Source organism: Oryx dammah, unplaced genomic scaffold, assembly GCF_014754425.2.
Source record: "Oryx dammah isolate SB20612 unplaced genomic scaffold, SCBI_Odam_1.1 HiC_scaffold_23, whole genome shotgun sequence".
Taxonomy (NCBI): domain Eukaryota; kingdom Metazoa; phylum Chordata; class Mammalia; order Artiodactyla; family Bovidae; genus Oryx; species Oryx dammah.
This window is the reverse complement of record NW_024070207.1, coordinates 109,774,326-109,795,017: the sequence shown is the minus strand read 5'-3', so window position 1 is coordinate 109,795,017 and position 20,692 is coordinate 109,774,326. Positions and strand designations below refer to the sequence as shown.

General features: G+C 37.5%; 1 protein-coding gene across 1 annotated transcript in view; it reads left to right on the top strand.

Annotated features, from left to right (window-relative positions):
• Positions 1-20,692, top strand: part of POLA1 (DNA polymerase alpha 1, catalytic subunit) — a 295,880-nt gene that overhangs the window by 132,623 nt on the left and 142,565 nt on the right. Inside the window, exons 33-34 of the mRNA XM_040266631.1 lie at positions 9,612-9,790; positions 11,461-11,592. Of these exons, the coding sequence (XP_040122565.1) occupies positions 9,612-9,790; positions 11,461-11,592 (311 nt within the window). The remainder of the gene's footprint in view (positions 1-9,611; positions 9,791-11,460; positions 11,593-20,692) is intronic.

The following is a 20,692-nucleotide window of genomic DNA, read 5'->3' as shown; positions in this document are numbered from 1 at the left end:
TGAATGTTAAAGACCTGAGTAATGGGTGCTGTGAAGGGTACAAAGTTGAGCTGGCTGAGGCTCTTCAATTATAGCCCAGCCTGTTGAGTCAATTTCCCTCTTGTGGGAAAATCTAGGGCCAGCACAAGTACATATCCCAAAAGAGGCAAAATAAATTTTTCAGTGTTTTGGAAGAAGCAGAGCCCACTTCTAGCTGGGGCCATCCAGGAAGAGTTTATGAAAGTGGAGATGTTTGAGCACTGTGGGTTTGCACTGTGAGTGTGGAGTTGGGAGTGGCTATCTGTGTGTCTGTGCTTCCAGCCCAGTGATGAGCAGCAGAGCCCTGACTTTCAGGCCATCCCAGCTGCTCTTCAGGGCACATGAGGGAGTTCACAGAGAGTCTCACAAAGGGTATTCGTTGCACTGCATTGCACCTCAGTCTTTACAAGGTGAGCACACAGTGCTTGTCCCTGTGACCTGGGTTCACCGTGCCAGGGGCCTGCAGTGGCACTGTTAGTACCTGACTCAGGCATACCTCTAAGAACTTAGAGCCTCACCGGAGCATGCTGAGAGGAATTGCTAGGAGTAGTGATTTCTTACTCTGACTTTGTAAGGCTTGGAGTTTCCAAAGGAAAATGGAGATTTCTCAAATTATTTAAGTTTGATCCATTTTAAAAAATATAACTCATTGAGGCATAATTGGCAAATATAATTGTATGTATTTAAAGTATACAGTGTGATGACTAGAGATGTGTTTACATTGTAGAATGTTTACCAAGATCAAGATAATTAACATAATCATCACCTCACCCTTCTGTGGGGCAGGGGTAGTGTGGTGAGAATGCTTAAGATCTACTTGCAGCAACTTTTAAGTATGTGATACTGTATTATTAATTATAGATCAAGATTTTAAAGATCATCATATTAAACATACTAAAATAATGCCAAGACTGTGTAGCCTATAGAAAAATGGATAAGACGTAATGAAATGAAAAAGAGCTGAGTACAGCATTGTGCACAGATACTTAAACTGTGTAAAATGTATACATAATGGATAATTCAGAAGTGTAAAGATGATGAGTTTTAGGTTCCTCCTTTGTTGAAAAAATATAAATATTCTTATAACTAAAGTAAGACAGTTTTTATAAAATCAGATGGGAATAGCTTTGAAACATGTATATTATCATATGTGAAATAGATCGCCAGTCCAGGTTTGATGCATGAGACAGGGTGCTCAGGGCTGGTGCTCTGGGATGACCCTGAGGGATGGGATGGGGAGGGAGGTGGGTGGGGGGTTCAGGATGGGGAACACTTGTATACCCATGGCTGATTCAAGTCAATGTATGGCAAAAACCACTACAATGTTGTAAAATAATTGGCCTCCAACTAAAATAAATTAATTAATTAAAAAAAATCAGATGGAGAAAATGGTTAAGCAGTTACTGACTCACTTGTAAAAAGGTGGGTGTTTAGGAACCTGTAGCCTGACTCTGCACATCACCCCCCACCCCATATCTACCAGCATAGATGGAAAGAGGAGGATTTTGCTGTAAGAGAAGCGAAATCTTTTCTTGGTCTATTCCTTTGTGTTATTTTCCAAATATTTTTTCAGCATAAAGTTACTGTGTTTTCTCACATCTAAAAATAGGAAAGAAGATACTTGCAAGTTTTTTTCTTGCTTAGAGATACAGGTCTCATTAAGTTAAAATTCACGTTCAGGGCTATCATCAAGGGCATTAAAAACAATCCTGTCTAGCAGGATTTTTTTCTCCATCATGATTGTGGGAGTTGTCTTTTGCAAGACAGTAAAACTCTTGGGAGTTTACGTAACCCAAAGGTTTGGATATTATTTCTTTTAAAATACTCAGACATTTCTCATTTATCTTATGGAGAGGTTTGTTGTTGCTGTGAAAAGCAGGTTCAGTTGCTTGCCACTTGTATAGTCAATTGTTTATCATTCAGTTGGATCTGTAGTATTTAAAATTTTTTTATTATAAAAAAATTGCAAAAGTGTAATAGTAAAGAGAACTGTGTAAGGAGCTCCCATTTGCTCACCACCCAGCTACAACCATTCTGCAGCTGTGGCCAACCTTCCTCCTCTTCACCTCCTCTGATGATTTTGAAGTGAACTCTAGACGTTGTATCATTTTATCTATAAATATTGGTACTTCATTTTGCATTTCTAAAAGGTAAGGTTCCCCCCTTTTAGCATAAGTGTAACATTATCACTATGGGGAAAAAACCCCCACAATTCCTTTTTTCATCACATATCCAATAAATGTATTTCCCCAGTTGTACTGTGAATGCATTTTTCCTTTAAAATGAAGCTCCTTCTTTGAACTGGAATCCAGTCAGAGTCCAAATGATAGTTAATCTTCTCTATCCCTGTTTTGTTTTTTGACCCTTCCAATTTATTTGTTAGAGAAACTGGCAATTTTTGTCCTATGGAATGTCCCTTCTTCTGGAGTTTGCTGATTGCATCCTAGAGATCCTTTAACACATTCCTCTGTCTTGTCTGTTTCTTGTAAAATGGTAATTAGATCTAAAGACTTGCCCATATTTCGGTTCAGCTTAAATTTTTGCTAATTCAACTTCCTAGGTAATGGTCTGTACATTTGTGAGGAGATGCATAATGTCTGATTGGAATCTAACACATTTTGAAACAAACTCAGAGATATAGCATGAGAGATACTTAGTATTCAGTTTTCCTACCTTTTTCAGTGTGTAAATTTTCTTTTTTTAAAGTTGAAATATAGTTGATGTACAGTGTTATTTAGTTTTAGATGTACTGTGTAGTGATTTGAGATTTGTATACATTATGAGATGATCATCACAGTAAATCTAAAGTCCTCTGTCCCCATACAAAGTTATTGCAGTGTTATTGACCATACTCCTTATGTTATATATTATATCCAATTCCCTCTCCCTTTTGACAGTCAGCTGTTTGCTCTCTGTATCTGTGAGTTTGTTTTCATTTTGTTTTGCTTTTTAGAGTCCACATTTATTGTTATCCTGTGGCATTCATCTTTCTCTATCTTATTTCACTTGGCATCATAGTACCCTCTAGATCCATCCATGTGTCACAAATGCAGAATTTCAGTTTTTAGTGACTGAGTAATATTCCTGTGTGTGTGTCACATCTTTATCCATTCATCTATTGATGGGTCCTTAGATTGCTTCTGTATCATGACTATTATAAATAATGCTTCAGTGAGCATTTGAGTCATGTATCTTTTTGAGTTAGTGTTTTTTTCCCCCCGATAAATACCAGATGCTAAATTGCTAGATCGTATGACAGTTCTATTTTTAATTTTTTTGAGAAACCACAATACTGTGTTCCATAGTAGTTGTAATAATGTATAATCCCACCAACAGTGTACAGGGTTCCCTTCACACTACATCCTTGGTAACACTAGTTATTAGTTGTCTTTTTAATAATAGCCATTCTGACAGGTGTGAGGTGATAGCTCACTATGGTTTTGATTTGCATTTCCCTGATGATTAATGATGTTGAGCATCTTTTCATGTGCCTGTTGGCCATCTGTTTGTCTTCTTTGGAGAAGTGTCTGTTCATGTTCTCTGCCCATTTTTAAAATCAGGGTTTGTTTGTTTGTTTTTGGTGTTGAGTTATATGAGCTTTCTGTATATTGAATATTAACTCCTTATCAGATATATTATTTGCACATATTTTCTCCCATTCAAGTGGGCTGCCTTTTCTTTCGTGGATAGTTTCCTTGTCTGTGCAAAAGCTTTTTAATTTGATGTGACCCTGTTTGTTTAATTTTGCTTTTGTTTCCCTTGCCTGAGAAGATATAGCCAAAAAAATACTGCTAAGACCAATGTCAAAGATGGTACTTCTTAGTTTTTTCCTAGGAATTCTATTATTCAAGTCTTATATTTATAAAGTCTTTAATCCATTTTGAATTTATTTTTGTGTATGGTAAGAGAAATCAATATGAATTTTTTATATAACATACATAGAGAAAAGTTCACAAGAACCTAACTGAACAGCTTGATGGATTTTCCCAAAGTAAACACATACCAGTGTAGTCAGTCCTGAGCACAAGAAACAATATATTACTGTATCCTCAGAAGCCCCTCCTATCTCGTTCTAGAGATTATCCTCCATGACCCAACAGAAAGTTACTATCATGACTTACAACATCATAGATGAGGTTTTCTTATATTTCAATGCTGCATAAATTATGTCTTTACTCTTAATGTCTGGCTACTTTTATTCAGTCTGTTTGTGAAATGAGTCCATGTGGTCGTACTTCATTTTTGTCTACTATGAATATCTCACACTGTGTGACTACCTCCCAATGGATTCTTTCCACTCTGGGTGGTTATCAATATTAGGCATTCTTGTACATCTCTTCTGTTGAAAAATTACATGTATTTCTGTTGGGTCTATACTTAGGAGCAGATTGGCTTGGTCATAGCGGGCATATATGTTCAGTGTTAGTAGATGTTACCAATTATCTAACATGGTTCTACTAATTTAGAGCTGCTACTAGCAGTGTTTGAGTGCCTGACATTCTTAGCAGTACTTGGTGTTTTCCTCTCTTCTTCATTTCATGTTGTGGCATAATGTTATGGTTTTAATTTGTGTTTCTTTGATGACTAATACAATTGAGCACCGGTTGTCGTGTTTATTGGCCATTTGAATATTTCCTTTTGTAAGAGGTCAGTTAAGTCTTTTTCTACTTTACTGTTGAGTAGTCTTTTTCTTACTGATTTGCAGGCATTCCTTATATGTTCTAAATGAGTTCTTTGGTAATATATGTTGCAAACGTTTTTTATTTGGAGTACTTTCTTCTAAAGGATAATTTACATACCATGCATATCACACAGTCAGTGTATCAAAACACAGAATATTTCGATTGCCTAGAGAGTCCCCTTGTACTCTACCCAGTCCATACCCTCCCTCTCACAAAAGGAGCCACTCATTTGGATTTTATAACCATATGTTAGTTTTGCCTGTTATAGAATTTTGCATAAGTGATCTCCTCTGGTATGTTTTTTGTGTTCAACTTCTTTCACTTAGGATATTTTTGAGATTCATGCATCTTGTTGCCTGTATCAGTATTGTCTTTTTCATTGCCAAGTAGTATTCCATGGTATATGCTGCTGCTGCTGCTAAGTCGCTTCAGTCGTGTACGACTCTGTGTGACCCCAGAGACTGCAGCCCACCAGGCTCCCCCGTCCCTGGGATTCTCCAGGCAAGAACACTGGAGTGGGTTGCCATTTCCTTCTCCAGTGCGTGAAAGTGAAGCCGCTCAGTTGTGTCCAACTCTTTGCAACCCCATGGACTGCAGCCTACCAGGCTCCTCCGTCCATGGGATTCTCCAGGCAAGAGTACTGGAGTGGGGTGCCATTGCCGTCTCCAGTGGTATATACTACCAGTTTGATATTCATTCTCCTGTTGATAGACCTCAGATTGTTTCCAATTTATGATTATTATGAATAAAGATGCTATGAACATTCTTATACAGGGCTTTTTATGGATGTAGCATTCACCTTTTAAAAGTTCATTTAAGTACTTTTTTCTTTAATCATACTAAATTTTCAGTTTGTTTGTTGTTCTCTAGGAAGTCCACATATACGAAGGCATGGATTCATGGAAAAGATTCGTTTCCTAGAAAAAAATTTTAGAAAAAAAAATTCACATTAGGATTTCATTAATTAGCTTCCCTAGTATTTTAAGTGATTCGTTTAAGGTTTACTTGTGAATACCAGTTATTCTACTCATTTGTAATTTTATTCATATGGATTTTTCCTGCTTCCCTATAGTTGTGTGAACATATGTAATTGACTACTGTAGTTATATGCAGTTGCATTAGTAAAGACCTTGTCTTTTGGAAGATGATTATTTAGTCAAATATATCACCCTCCAAACCTAACACCGTGAGTTTGGAGCATTTTAAATACTCCTTGAGAATGGGGACAAGTGAACATTCTAAAAACAGATAAATAGTTTACAATTGTTAGAAAATACAATGGTAGAAAAAATAATCCTGTTCTGTGTTGCATTGGAGGTATGTGTGATAAGAACAGGGCAATCTTAAGTAAAAAACCACTCCTGAACTCATCCTGTCCAATGCTCATGATGTTACTTTCTATAAATACTCTTGAAATATGAGAGCTTTGATCCTGTTGCCAAAATAATGTGAGATCCTATAAATTTTCTACTTATAAATGACAGTATTTTAATTCCATTCCACTGTGCCTCTGTCCTGTCTCGTCGTTGTCGCCCTCCCCCACACCCCCACTCCAGCCCAAGAAAAATGGTGTGACTGGATCACTACAAGTCACAGGGTTGAGTTAAAGCACACATTATTTCCATGACTGCTCTTCCCTCACGTAACTGGTGCCAAGCGCCAGTAGGCTGCTCCTTCGTTTATTCTGTGCCGGACCAAATGGTTAAAGTTATCTGTCAAAAGCTAATATAGTAGAAGTTCTTTTTCTCAACTGGGACATAAAGTCTGTTTCTTTAAGATAGTTTGGGAAAGCTCTGCATAGAAGAGATAAGGAATTTGGAATTGAGTTTTATATCTCTTGGTTGCTCAAAGACTACTGTGATTACTTACTGTCTAGTGTGCAGTTTAATATTGATTATACAGTGTATATGCACGTATGGAAACTGTGATCATAAAGAGTTTGCTTTAATGTCATTTCTGACAATAGTGTTTCATTTTGGAAGGACAGTAATTACAAATGGAGTTCTATGTAGCAGTTCTATTTTGCACTTTTTAAAATTCCAAATCTACCTCTAGGTGGCAGCACTAGACACTTTTTCCCTGTTTCATTTCAGGCTTAACGATTTATGGTATAAGTAGTAAAACTTTTAAGTTTCCTGAAACTTTGAAATAAGCTGTTTATCGCCAGTTTTGTGCAGATTTGGAAAAATTAACTTCTGTGTTGAATAAGTTTGGGGTTTAAACGTGAATTCTAACCTTAAAAAAGGATTCCAGCAGTAATGATCCATATTTTTAACATGACTACTTAATATGTTTTCTTAAAAAGATTTAACTTAGCCCTCTGTGATTTGCCAGTTGAACTTAAAATTGTCCTTCCAAGAAAATCACCTCTTTGTGATATTTTTATATTCAAGTAACTTGTACAAGGGTTGTTATATACCTAATATTTTAAGGTTATTACAATGTCTTCTCCCTATTTTATATTGAAAAAAATATGCCATTTTGACTTATGGCCAGTAGTGCTGAGATGAAGTCCCTTTTCTTGAAAAAAAGTCAGCTTGTGAATAAATCTGAAGTAATTAGCTGGGCCAGTTGGTTTTGTGATTGCCCTGGGCAGATAAGGGTGGCTTGTGGGAATGGACATTTAAAGTAGACATTTCATAAGGCCTGGTAATTTTTATAACTCTCAGTCACTTTTGGGGCTTTTGTCCATAAGTAGCAGGACAATCCATGTCCAGTTGTGGTGTGTTCAGCGGGCAGGCTGCCTCAGGTACACTCAGTGGATATGGCTAGTAGGGAGGCCTATAAAAGCTTTCGTTGCTTCCTGGTTGCAGCCCAACCAGTTTTGTCTGTGTGCAAACCCAGCTTTGTTTTGTTCCTTGATATTTAGGTTGTGAAAGAAGCTTGTCTTTTAGAAAACCCTTGCTTATTTTTTTCCATACTCTCTGAAGAGTATTGGCCTGGGAAATTGATGGAGTAATCATACCATCAGAGAAAAACTGGAGCTGCTTTCTCATAATCCCGAATAAAGCAAGACATGTGAATACAGTTGGATTCACAACTAGAGGTTCAGGAATTTGCAGCAGTTACCCTTCACTGCAGAGAAGAAATGGCACCATTCACAGGCGTGGGCCTGGTTTCTCTCACTCCATTCCTCTGTCTGTCCTTGTCTTTAAAGGAGAGGATATATATTTTCCCCCACACTTCGCTAACTTGCTGTTTCTCTTAAGCTGTAGGTAACTTGTAAGATAAAAATGTATAGTGAGCCTTGGGGTCACGTGGCTAGTGAGCCATGTGTTCTATGTTACAGTAATTTATATCACTAACCAAGAACAGGTTTTCAATTTGTTTTGAATGTGTAGTCTTTGTTTTTATTATACACTATCATGTTGGGAAATACTCACTTTAATTACTACAAAGAGCAGCTATTAACTTGGCTGCAACATGAACATGCATTTCATGTATTTTTCCAAATGTGTAATTTTGAATGAATATTAAATGATGGATAAATAATGTTCACCTACTATTTTATTTTTTCATTCATGTGGCATTTATTGAGTGCTTTTTACATGATCAGCATCATTGAAAACAATTTGTCCTCTAATGTCTGATTTAAACTTTAAAAGTGCATAGTAGCTCCATTTTGCAGGTGAGAAAACCAATACTCAAGAATCTTTTCACTTTTTTAATCACAAAGCTATGCATTTCTTTCCAACTCTGTCCACCAGCCAACTCTCCAGTGGGTTTTTTTTTTCCTTTTCATTCTTTTTTCAGCACCTTTCCACTGGCAGAGTCAACCCTAAGTCTTTTATGATTATGAGATGTCACTTGACAGTTGACCAGCTAGGATTTAGAATATTGTCACTGAATTCTAAATATATCTGTTAGATTATCTAACTATGCAAGCTGTTGATAGAGATAAAACAATTTTTAGATATTTTTAGTATTTGAACTTTTATGCTTAATGACTTTTACATTACTTATTTATGTTTATACTAAAATAAATATGATAGCTTTATTTATATTTCTAACCAAAAAATACCTAGAATTCTTAGGGATTGCTAAGGAATACTTTCAAGAAAATAAGGTATAGAGTGGAATAATTATCTTTAAGTATAAATTCATATAGTAGATTTTGACATATATGCTTTAGTCAACGGTAAGTTAAGTTTGTTGGCCTTATCTTTCCTTTTCTCAAATAGCTTGGGGAAACAAGATAGTGTAAACTATGCATCAGTTGATTTCTTGTGTTGTTTTGATTGAAATATAGAAGGTATATTTGGCTTCAGGGTTGTCCTGGGACATTTTGGCCTACAGAATTTGTAGATCATTGTTTTTGCACATATTTTAAATTTCTGAATTCAGAACAGTAAAACCATGTTGCGTTTTGACGGATGCTGCTACTGAATTTTAACCACTGAATTAGATAGCAACCTCCATGCTGTTAGCTACTGAGCCAAGATGGAATTGACCACTGCATTGAAATCAGGGTTAGCAGTTGTGTCTGCACTTGAAGGAGTTGTAATAGCAGTGAACTTGTTTTCCTTGACGGGATTTTTATTCTCTGTTTTCAGTATTAATGGTAATACTTTGATTTTGGAGATTTTAATAGTGCATTTTGGGGGAGGTTTTCACTGTAACTTTAAGAAAATAGTAAAACCATCCTATAGAAGTAGTAGTTTCCAAATACAAATGTCCAGTAGCCTGTTTCTGCATTGTTTTGATGCAGTTTGTTTTGTTTATAATTTCCTTAAAAAAAAAAAAAAGAAGTCATTTGTCTTGGTGATGTGAGCCTCTATCTTGAGTTCAAATGGTTGTGTATGTATTTCATGAATTTGAAACAACTCTTCTGATTTCTTTGTAGTATTTTTAGGAGAAGGGAATTCCAATAATTGTACCTTTCTGAATTTATTTTTTCTTTGACATTAATAGGACTTGACCCCACCCAATTTAGAGTTCATCATTATCATAAAGATGAAGAGAATGATGCTTTACTTGGTGGCCCAGCACACCTCACGGATGAAGAGAAATACAAGGACTGTGAAAGGTTCAAATGCCCATGCCCTACATGTGGAACTGAGAATATTTATGATAGTGTCTTCGATGGTTCGGTTAGTTGTTTTTGTTTCTTTTGTGAGTGAACTAGTATAAAGTCCTCTTTTCTCTCCACTGTATGTGCAAAAAAGAAAAGTGTTTTTATGTGTTTAAAGAATTTTGGCATCATATGAATTCTGCCTTCACAACTTATGTTATTTCTGCTTAAAACCTCTTAATACAGTGTACTTGAATATTTGGTTTTGGATTCCTAGAATGCTTGGCCTTGGTTTTTTAAATGGAATCTCCTAAAAATTCTAAATTATCTTAAAGTATTTTTATGGTAATTCCTTAATTAGTAACCTGTATTTCTCCACTCCCAGCCCAATTTATTAAGACTTAGAGCAGTATTTTCCTTTATCTTAAATCAAGTTAATGGGAACTAAGTGTTTCTGGAAAGTTTTTGTTTATCTTTACACATCCCACTTGCCTCCTTTTTGACAAAGTTACTCTGATGATCTTTTCTGCTATCTTTGCATATCAGGCATTAAAAAAGTCACAAGCAGACATTTCTCTCAAGAAGTACTGCCAAAAAATGTATCATTGACCTTGGATCAGAACTTGAAACTTGGCCAATCTACTTGATTCCACTGCAGTGTTATACATGTACTAGCCATTGGCAAATGAGTAGGCAGCAGAACCATGTAAAACCTTGAAACTGAAAGAAAATACATCCTTTATCTAAATTAAAAGTAATTATTTTAAGTTAATTTGGACAAACAGCAGATGTTTTGCATTTTTTTGAATCAAAACAAAGCAGTCTTTGGAAGCAAGTGCAAGGAAGAGGCAGACACAGATCAGCAATACTTGCTAAATCCTTGAGTTTTGCTTCATTACAGCTGTAAATAAGATAGTTAATTGCATGGAGGCTTGACGACTTGCAGATGGGCTAACTGTGGAAGAGCCGATGTCAAGCTCTAAAATCTCTTCCACCTGGAATTGCTTAGTGTGGCGGGGTAGGGTTATGTACCAGATTGGAGCAGGAAACCAAGATGTTTTAAGTATCAAGAAGGAAAACAAATGCTCCAGAAACCCCAACAGTTTTCCTGTATATTACATTTGCTTTGTCTTTGTTTAAAACAAAACAAAACGTTTTCTCCAACTACTAATAATTCATTCTTTCAAATTTGTTCTCCTCTTCTCTCTCCCCTCCCCCAAATACATTTCATTTGTAGGGGACGGGGTTACAGAAATTTTAGATTTGCTAAGCTAATGATGTGATCATTTTGTAGTGTAACAATTTTTAGGCTTTATTCTTAAAAATTAAGTTGACAGTACTAAGCAAACTATTGTCATGAATATTCTTGCATTGCCTTCAAGTTTGGAATGAACAAATACAAATTTAAATTTTTGCTCACTATCTCTAAGAAGGATGTTTATTTCCAGTAACTTGACTTCACTGGTATTTTCAGAGGGGAGACTACTTTATCCATGGAGTCTGCCATGTATTGAATGTAAAAAAAGTGATTTCAGGGTTTTCCCTTCAGTTTTCTTCTCCATTATCATGGTGACAAGAGTGGAAGGTATGTGTGACTGAGGGGATCTTTGAGTGGAAAGTGGTTGAGAAAATAAAGTTAAAAACTTAACAATAAAATGAATTGAGAATATTGTACAGCAGGACAGCATGTAAGTTTTTAAGCACAGAAACCTTTCATAATCTTTTGTTTGTCTGTCGTAACTTCTGTAGGGAACTGATATGGAGCCCAGCTTGTATCGTTGCAGTAACATCAATTGTAAGGCTTCTCCTCTGACCTTTATGGTCCAACTGAGCAACAAATTGATCATGGACATTAGACGCTGCATTAAAAAATACTATGAAGTAAGTATCTACCATGAGTTTCTTACATATGCAGTGTACTTAGATTTGATACTTGTTTTTAAATAATTTTTTGTATTATTGGTTTTTTTCTGAAACTGTGAAATTTCGAAAAGATGAAGGAAAATGATTTCATTTTTCTATTGGGGATTTTCATCTGATTTTATTTCTAGAAATGAAGCTTTTGCTTTTAAGAAAAAATGAGAATATAATCAGGAAGAAGTTTAGTTTCTTGCTGCCTAAATAAAATGAAGTTATATGGTCACTCAGATCTTTGGGCAGAGGAGGAAAAGTAAATATTAACCTTTCTTTGCCAACCAGAACTGTAACATCATGTATGGTGATTTTTAATAAACTGCCAACTAGCTAACACTTTGTGTTTATGTGGTAATCTAAACCATTTCATAGCTTAATTTTCCAAGGAAATCAGAATAAACGTCTTTTAAATTTAAACACAGTTTGTCTGTCATTTTAAAAGAGAATGTCTAATTTTTATAAACATATAGTAAAAATTCCAAAAGAGTGAGTGAGCTGTCTGCATTATAAAGAAGCCTTCTTTGAAAGTTTTGGTTTTGTTTTTAACACATTTCATATGAATGAGTTTTTTCTCTTAAAAAGTTAAAAAAAAAACCCCACATTTCCTATTTGATTTTTCTTAGTGTTTCATTATGTCACTTGTCATCTAAAACATTTTCTATTACTTTGAAAGCTCACTGTAACTTATGTAAAGAGGCTACACTGGCAAGGCATTTCCAAAAAATGCTCAGGTTCTATTAGGTAAGACTCTTGACTTTGATCAGTATCATTTTATAATTTCTACTATATGTTACTTAACATACAACATAGCATTTTCTTCTTTAAAATCTAACTCATTAAATGAAAATCAAGTATTAGATCATTAGGATGAAGAGTGAAAACACAGAGTTCTAGTATTGTGATTTTTGGAGTAGAATAATTTATATTTGTCAAGGAAAAAAACCCAAGTAGGATTGTCTGAAGATATTTTTAAAATAGTAATTATGACTACATTTTGGGAAGTCTGAAATATTTTAGTGAATAATCCTGTGCTGCACTTAATGAACATTGGATGGGAATAAAGGTTATCTGTGGGTTCACATTCCGCAGTAGATGAAATGTTCAGCACGTGAAATGTTAGGCCTTTATTTAGCATAAAGAGCCCAAATCAAAACTGTTCAGCTCGTTTACAGACCTCAGTGGGCAGAGCATGATTCTTGACTCTTGGGAAGAATTCGGAATTTTCTCTCTGTGTTTAGTCTATCAGATTCTTTACCATGGAAATGTTAATACTAGGAGAAGCTCATCTATTTCCTTCTCTAAGAACGGGCAATCTGTTTTGACTAAGTTAGGAATAGGCAGAAAAATGATCTTCTGAATAGTTAGAAATACCCCTAACTGAAAAACTGATTTCTAATTGTGTGTGTGTTGTGGTGGTAGTGGTTATATATTGTTCAAGCTAAATAATCTAGCTTTAGGCATCCAGACATTTAACCCAAGGTTTCTATAGCATTTAATTGTCTTGTCTATCTCACTAACAGTTACAGTTTTCCTGTTGTTAACTGCCTACTTTATTGACTTTCCTAAGAAATTTCAAATTAAAATACCCAAATGTCATTCCTACAGTTGAAGGGTGATATGACTGTCCTCAAAATTAGGAACCTGTTTCTCTTTTTATTGACATTAGGCATATGTGATTGTCTGGGAGAGAAAGAAATCCAGTATTCATTCTTTTCCTGACCCCATAATGAACAAATGTTTCAAATATCCTCAAAATCAGAGCTTTTATATGTTATACTTTATTGTTATACTTTTTCAGTAGAGTGTTCTCTTTCTTCCTGACCCCAGACTTAAATGAACTTTGCCAGTAGAGGGATATGGTGTTCTTTTGTTAATGTACCTCTAAATGATACTGGCTACAGTTAGTTGAGTGTGATACGTGGTATCGGTGGTAGTCCTGCTGGAGGTCAGTAGACCAAGGGTAATGGAGATAAGAGTGCTGGTAGTAAGTACTATGGAGAAGGCAGTGGCACCCCACTCCAGTACTCTTGCCTAGAAAACCCCATGGACGGAGGAGCCTGGTAGGCTGCAGTCCATGGGGTCGTGAAGAGTCGGATACAACTGAGCGACTTCACTTTCACTTTTCACTTTCATGTATTGGAGAAGCAAATGGCAACCCACTCCGGTGTTCTTGCCTGTAGGATCCCAGGGACGGGGGAGCCTGGTGGGCTGCCGTCTATGGGGTTGCACAGAGTCGGACATGACTGAAGTGACTTAGCAGCAGGAGCAGCAGTAAGTACTAAGATTAAGTGTCTGTTCTCTGAAGCTAATGACCAAAAAGTTTCCTCCTATTTTGCAAGTTAAAAAAAGCTCCCCATTGGACATAAAATTATGTCCAGTGAGACCAAGAGCCTCCGTATTTTTTTTTCATGTTAGTTTTAGAATCACTGCAGGTGAAGAAGAACATGCATTGAGAAAGGAGTCATCTCCATAAGGAAGAAGATTTAGTAATGTTAGGTAGGTAGAATAGGGAAAAGGAGTCCAAAATGGAGGTGGCTAAAAGACAAGGAAGGGAAAAGCCCATGAAAATAGAACAAAAGAAGGTCCGGAATACGGACTTCAGGTAAAACAAACAACACTCCTGGCTGGCCCAATTTACATAGGACAGGCCCAGGGAGAGATAAACATATAAACAGGGGAGCCAAGCTAGCTCTCTCTCTCTCTCCAGCGCGCTGGGGCGCTCTTCTCCTGTCTTTGGATCGATGTGCCCTCATGTTGTGAAGATGGATTTTCCTGCTATCTTCTAAATAAAATAGAGCTGTAACACTGATTTCTCTAAGAGCTATAACATGGTCCATTCGAGACCTGAGAGCTATAACACGGTCTATCCAAGACCTGAGAGCTGTGACACACCGAGGGGGCTTTAATGTCCATCATTCCAAATCTTTGTTGTGACGAGACAAAGAACCGAGGAACATACACTCGCATGACAGTAAGACTGAGGAGGAGTAAGGTACTGGCCAGACACTATAACCTGCCAAGGAACATAGTTCTAGATCACTAAGAAATCTGATTGTCAAGAACAAAGGGGCCAAAGTTTAGGGTAACAGTATACTTCTTAATCACTCTTCAAAAAATATGCCACATATTTTGTTATTTTCTGTTATGAATAAATAGTGCTGAATGAATAAATGTGATGGAACAAACATTAAAAGTTTTATATATCTGAGAATCAGTCTACATCATATCATATAATATTTTAATGTTGGCTCCTTTAATAAGAGGGGAAATGCTTTTTCCTCTCACCATATAGCAATGATTGTGTCCTTCAGATTCTTGTTTCCTAGAATATTTAAATTTCCGTTTATATAAAAATACAAGAAGCACCAAGCAAGGATATTTTAAGTAATTTATGAATTTCTTGAGGAGGAAAAGACCTCTAATGCTTTATGTCAAGATTTGATGAAGCACTGGAAGACTTTGAGGCAGCATAGAAAGCTCTAATTCAAAGTTGATTTCATGCCCTGGTCCTAATTGGTTCCTCTGTACAAAGTTAAAATTGAATGATATTTTTTGAAAAATCATAAAAAGCCAGTTTAAAGACTATATTTCTAAGCTTTTAAGGATGTTTTTGAAAGACTCAATTTTACAGTGAAAAATTGATATGTGTTCCCCCTCCCCTTAAATTCTGCTTTAGAAGAGCAAATAGACACACACACACGCACACACACACATGCACGCGCACACACACACACACAAGGGGAGAGAAACACTAGCTAATCTAAATTGGGAAATGAAGAGGGCTTTTTTTAAGCATGAAAATTTCATCGTCTTGTCAGCTGGCAGAATGCCTGCTGTGTGGATTCACAAAGGCTAAGAATTACACTTTCATGAAATTTTCCTCACTAACTGCCCTGGTTAATTTGAAAGATAACCCACTGTTCTAATTCATTCCTCAATTGGGCGGTGCAGGTTTTATCTTTGATCTGACAAAGCATTTGTGTTAATCGTTTTGGCCCTCCACTAGACACTCTTGGGATTGTGCTTTTACAATAAATGTGTCTGTGATAGCTCTTTAGTCTATTATACTTACAATAGATCCATAGAACTGGTAATTAATTCTCCACTGCTTTGGAAATGGGAAGAATAGGTGTAGCTCTGTCAAGTGCTGCTGGGAAGTTTGTTTAGCTGGTTCATTTTTGAAGTGTTCCCCTCAGCCATCCATGAAGCAGCCACAGAAGAGTCTGAGATTGAGATGCTGCCCACCCTGAAGACTTGCTGATAAATGGGAAATCTGACCCCTCTTGGTACCTGGGAGGGGGTAGTGGGTCATTTACTTTCATCTCAAGTACTATTAGTTATAATGTACATTAAACCCTCATTTTAATACTTAAAGAGCCTTTGGTTGCTAAAGGTGGATAGTCAACTAAAATATGCTCCTCAATTCCCATTGATGGCTTACGCAGGTTTTAGAATGTTCCAGTTGGGTGAAATGTATTCCTCACCAGTCTTGTAGTGTTGCCAGCCACTTGTAAAGGAGTATTACTTAAGGGCATTTCACTATGGTTTTTAAATAGTAGTATTGCTGGCCCTCAATCAAGAAAAATTAAGTGACTAGCTAGTCAGTGCTATGCATATGATAACATTCATTAGTTGCTAGGACCAGAAATCGGTGGTTGAATTCCTTAGGAATTTGCTGTTGGTTTTATAGTCTCAGAAGTTTCCTGACATAAGCTTTCTGAGGACAGGAACTGTACTTTTCTCTGATGAGACCATCTGTGATCTCTGTTCTAGCCCTTTGCTCCTGGTAGTATATGTATTTTAATGTTTAGCAATTTACTTCCTTGTTTTTTCTCTAAATTCCTTTTTTTGCACTGTTGTCATATTGGCAGACAAGTTATTAGTGGTTCACAAGATTCTCAGGCTCACACAAGACTCCATAGTATTTTAATATGAAAGCATTGATAAAGCCCTTTGTTACCCGTCTTCTCTGTTTATGTCATTGATTACTGTTGATTTCAATATATGCCTGGCTCCAAGTTTCTGGCCTTAATTTGTTGTCTCCCCAAAGCAAATATCAGGCAAAGAGGCATTGACCAGAAATATTTTTATTATGATACAAAATTACATTGTGTAGAAACATACTTTTATTGTCCTGATATGAGTCTCACTACACAAAGTGGCAGAGAGTGGCTGCCTAGCCATTCCTGCTCTCTTCCTGTTTTATTCCCTTTTCCTACTTAGTGTATTAATTGTGGTATAAGTCACATAGAAAAAAATCTCTTTTGGACGCACTTTTATGAGGAATTCCAAAAATAACATCCAGTGTCACTTACCTCATGAGGCGGACTTTCTTATGCTGATGTGTGTGAGCACCTAGTAGAGAAAGGAGCATTTGACCAGGGATGCTGAGCCTCAGTGTGGTGGCAGGGAAGTGGGATGTTTTGTGTATGAAGAATCCATTGTAATTTTGTTAATTTATCATGTTTGCAAAAAAAATGGTGAATTTTGTAATGGATATGTATTCCCCAAAAACAAAACTAATAACAGCGACCAAACATAATGTTGTTAAACCAGAAGTTAAATTGGAGCTACCTTTTATTAAAAGTGCAGAAAGGAGGGTAAAATTGGTTGAAGTATTTGCTCTGCCAAAATATACATCCACTTGGGATCATACATAGGCAACAGAATTCATGGTGTCCAACAGTGCTTGAAGGAGGCCCATTTCTTTAGGAATATACAGAGCTCAATTAGTAAATAAATCTGATAATAAGAGATGAAGCAGCCTCCCACCACATCACCACCCTCACTGTACCCCCACCTGTGTAATTTACTAGCAGGGCCACTCTTTCTTCCATTGCCTTTTGCTTTTCAAGTGTAGCAATACATCATGACAGCTATATTGTGCAGGTGAATCTGAGGGTTTTAGAGCCATGCAATGATGTTCAGTAACTTCTGTTCCACTGCAAATATTTGGTGTTCAATAACCCTCAAAATTTCTCATTTCTTACCTGTGGTGATGTGGGCTGATAGTTTTTAGGCTGTAGGTTGCAATATGTAGTAGTCTCACAGGTATGTTAGTTCAAATAGTTTAAACTCTAAGCACCAGTGGAATTATTGTTTATTTTCTTGCCTCTGCATTTATATTTAGAACACTTAAAAAGAACAAATTGAGTTTCTTTTTTGTAAAACCTCTTAACAGCATGATTATAAGTGGTACAAAAGGCATGCAAAGAGGCAATAGATATCCATCCCACCCATTCAGCATCCCAAGCATTGCAGTCCATGCTGCCCAGTGGTACTTAAAGAAGGATTGTTCCTTTAGGAAGCCATAGACGTCATCTTAAATCTTATTAAGACCCAAATAAAAGAATTAGAATTTCTTTTTGCTCCACATCACTTAATAGGGAAGCTTAGCATAAATGGACACCAATTGCATTTTTTAAATGCAGTATTCTAATACTGAAGCCCATTGGTGGAGGTTTGGTGTGTTTTTATTAGTGAATGGCTGTTTTTTCTTAAGTGTGAATATTAAGCAAGCTGCTCTTGAATCAGGTACAACATTTTGCTGTGACAGCATGCTGTGTTCTCACAGAAAAATTAAGAAACATGGGATTTGGTGATGGTTGGAAGTAGAATCTCATTATAAATAAATTTATTACAGTACAAATCAAAGGGAATAACAGGTTAAATCTAGTGCTCTAAAATGTGCTAGCTACATGTTCTAAGCAAACAGAGTAACATGGTATGACTATTAGTTGTTACAAAGGAGTTGCAGTAAGCAACTTGGACCAGGTACAGCCTTATATGCCACCTAACTTTTAACCTTCATAGAATAACCAATGTTTCTTTGTACTCTGAATATTTAGCACAACACTTTGTTGTCCTTTATTTTGTTTAATCTTAACCTATGGCATGGACCCTATTTGGGGAGGTATAGAACTAGAGCATGATCTTGAGAAACTAGCAGGGAATCCACACCAAATTCTCAGGTGCCCTGACCACAGGGAAAGCAGACCTCAGATCTTTCTGCAGCATCTGAGCTCTGGCCCATAGGTCTCCATGTTCTTCCCCGCATATGCATATTTTCCCTCCAGTGCCTTTTGTCAGAGGTGGGGGCAGTCATAGCCAAGGCCCTTGCCGGTTCTTTCCTCACGTTCAGAAAGCTCAGTTCAGTCGCTCAGTTGTGTCCGACTCTTTGTGACCCCATGAATCGCAGCACGCCCGGCGTCCCTGTCCATCACCAACTCCCGGAGTTCACTCAGACTCATGTCCATCGAGTCGGTGATGCCATCCAGCCATCTCATCCTCTGTCATCCCCTTCTCCTGCCCCCAATCCCTCCCAGCCATCAGAGTCTTTTCCAGTGAGTCAACTCTTCGCATGAGGTGGCCAGAGTCCTGGAGTTTAAGCTTTAGCATCATTCCTTCCAAAGAAATCCCAGGGCTGATCTCCTTCAGAATGGACTGGTTGGACCCCCTTGCAGTCCAAGGGACTCTCAAGAGTCTTCTCCAACACCACAGTTCAAAAGCATCAATTCTTCAGCAATCAGCTTTCTTCACAGTCCAACTCACATCCATACATGACCACTGGAAAAACCATAGCCTTTACTAAATGGACCTTTGTTGGCAAAGTAATGTCTCTGCTTTTGAATATGCTATCTAGGTTGGTCATAACTTTTCTTCCAAGGAGTAAGCGTCTTTTAATTTCATGGCTGCAGTCACCATCTGCAGTGATTTTGGAGTCCAAAAAAATAAAATCTGCCACTGTCTCCACTGTTTCCCCATCTATTTCCCATGAAGTGATGGGGCCAGATGCCATGATCTTAGTTTTCTGAATGTTGAGCTTTAGGCCAACCTTTTCACTCTCCTTTCACTTTCATCAAGAGACTTTTTAGTTCCTCTTCACTTTCTGCCATAAGGGTGGTGTCATCTGTGTATCTGAGGTTATTGATATTTCTCCTGGCAATCGTGATTCCAGCTTGTGCTTCCTCCAGTCCAGCATTTCTCATGATGTACTCTGCATATAAGTTAAATAAGCAGGGTGACAATATACAGCCTTGATGTACTCCTTTTCCTATTTGGAACCAGTCTGTTGTTCCATGTCCAGTTCTAACTGTTGCTTCCTGACCTGCGTACAGGTTTCTCAAGAGGCAGGTCAGATGGTCTGGTATTCCCATCTCTTTCAGAATTTTCCACAGTTTACTGTGATCCACACAGTCAAAGGCTTTGGCATAGTCAATAAAGCAGAAATAGATGTTTTTCTGGAACTCTCTTGCGTTTTCAATGATCCAGCAGATGTTGGCAATTTGATCTCTGGTTCCTCTGCCTTTTCTAAAAAAGAACCCAAAATGCAGTACTTGGATGCAATCTCAAAAGGACAGAGTGATCTCTGTTCTTTTCCAAGGCAAACCATTCAATATCACAGTAATCCAAGTCTATGCCCCAATCAGAAAGCTCAGTGCTGGCTGATATCAGTCTCCAGAGCAGCTCCTTCTAGTCTTGCGATAGACTGTGAGGTTTTGTACTCAAACACTTGGTCAGGGTTCCTGTCTAGTCGCCTAGCACTTCAGGACCTTCTTCAAGCCAGTGTTTCATAGCCTGTGAGACAATGATAGTAATAGGACCTGGCCTGTCAGGTCCTAAGAAGGACTACATGGGATGATGCATTTCAAGTGCTTAGCACTTAGAGAGTGATTGCTGTTAATGCTCCTTATTCTCTTCTGAGGTAATAGTTCCTCCGTGTGCTCAGCCCTGCATGCCCGAGATTCAGCCCTGGGCTGGGGCCTCGCTGCTAGGTTTGAGGCTTGTCTGGAAACTTCCATCATCTCACTGCTTTCCCCTCCAGTCAGAACTACACAACACTGTGTGGTGCTGTCTTTCCCCCTGGCCATCCCTGCATTTTGCCAACACGGGAATTTCCTTTTTGGTGTTGGTGAATGTGGTCCGAAAGTCAGCCTGAGGAAGGGACAGTGATAAGGGGAGCTTGCGGAAGCAGCTAAAAGCAAGGAAAGGACACTAGGCTCTAAGTCCTCCAGGGCCCAGCACCTAGGATTGTACCTAACCTGGTTGGTGCTCAGTAAAATGTTGT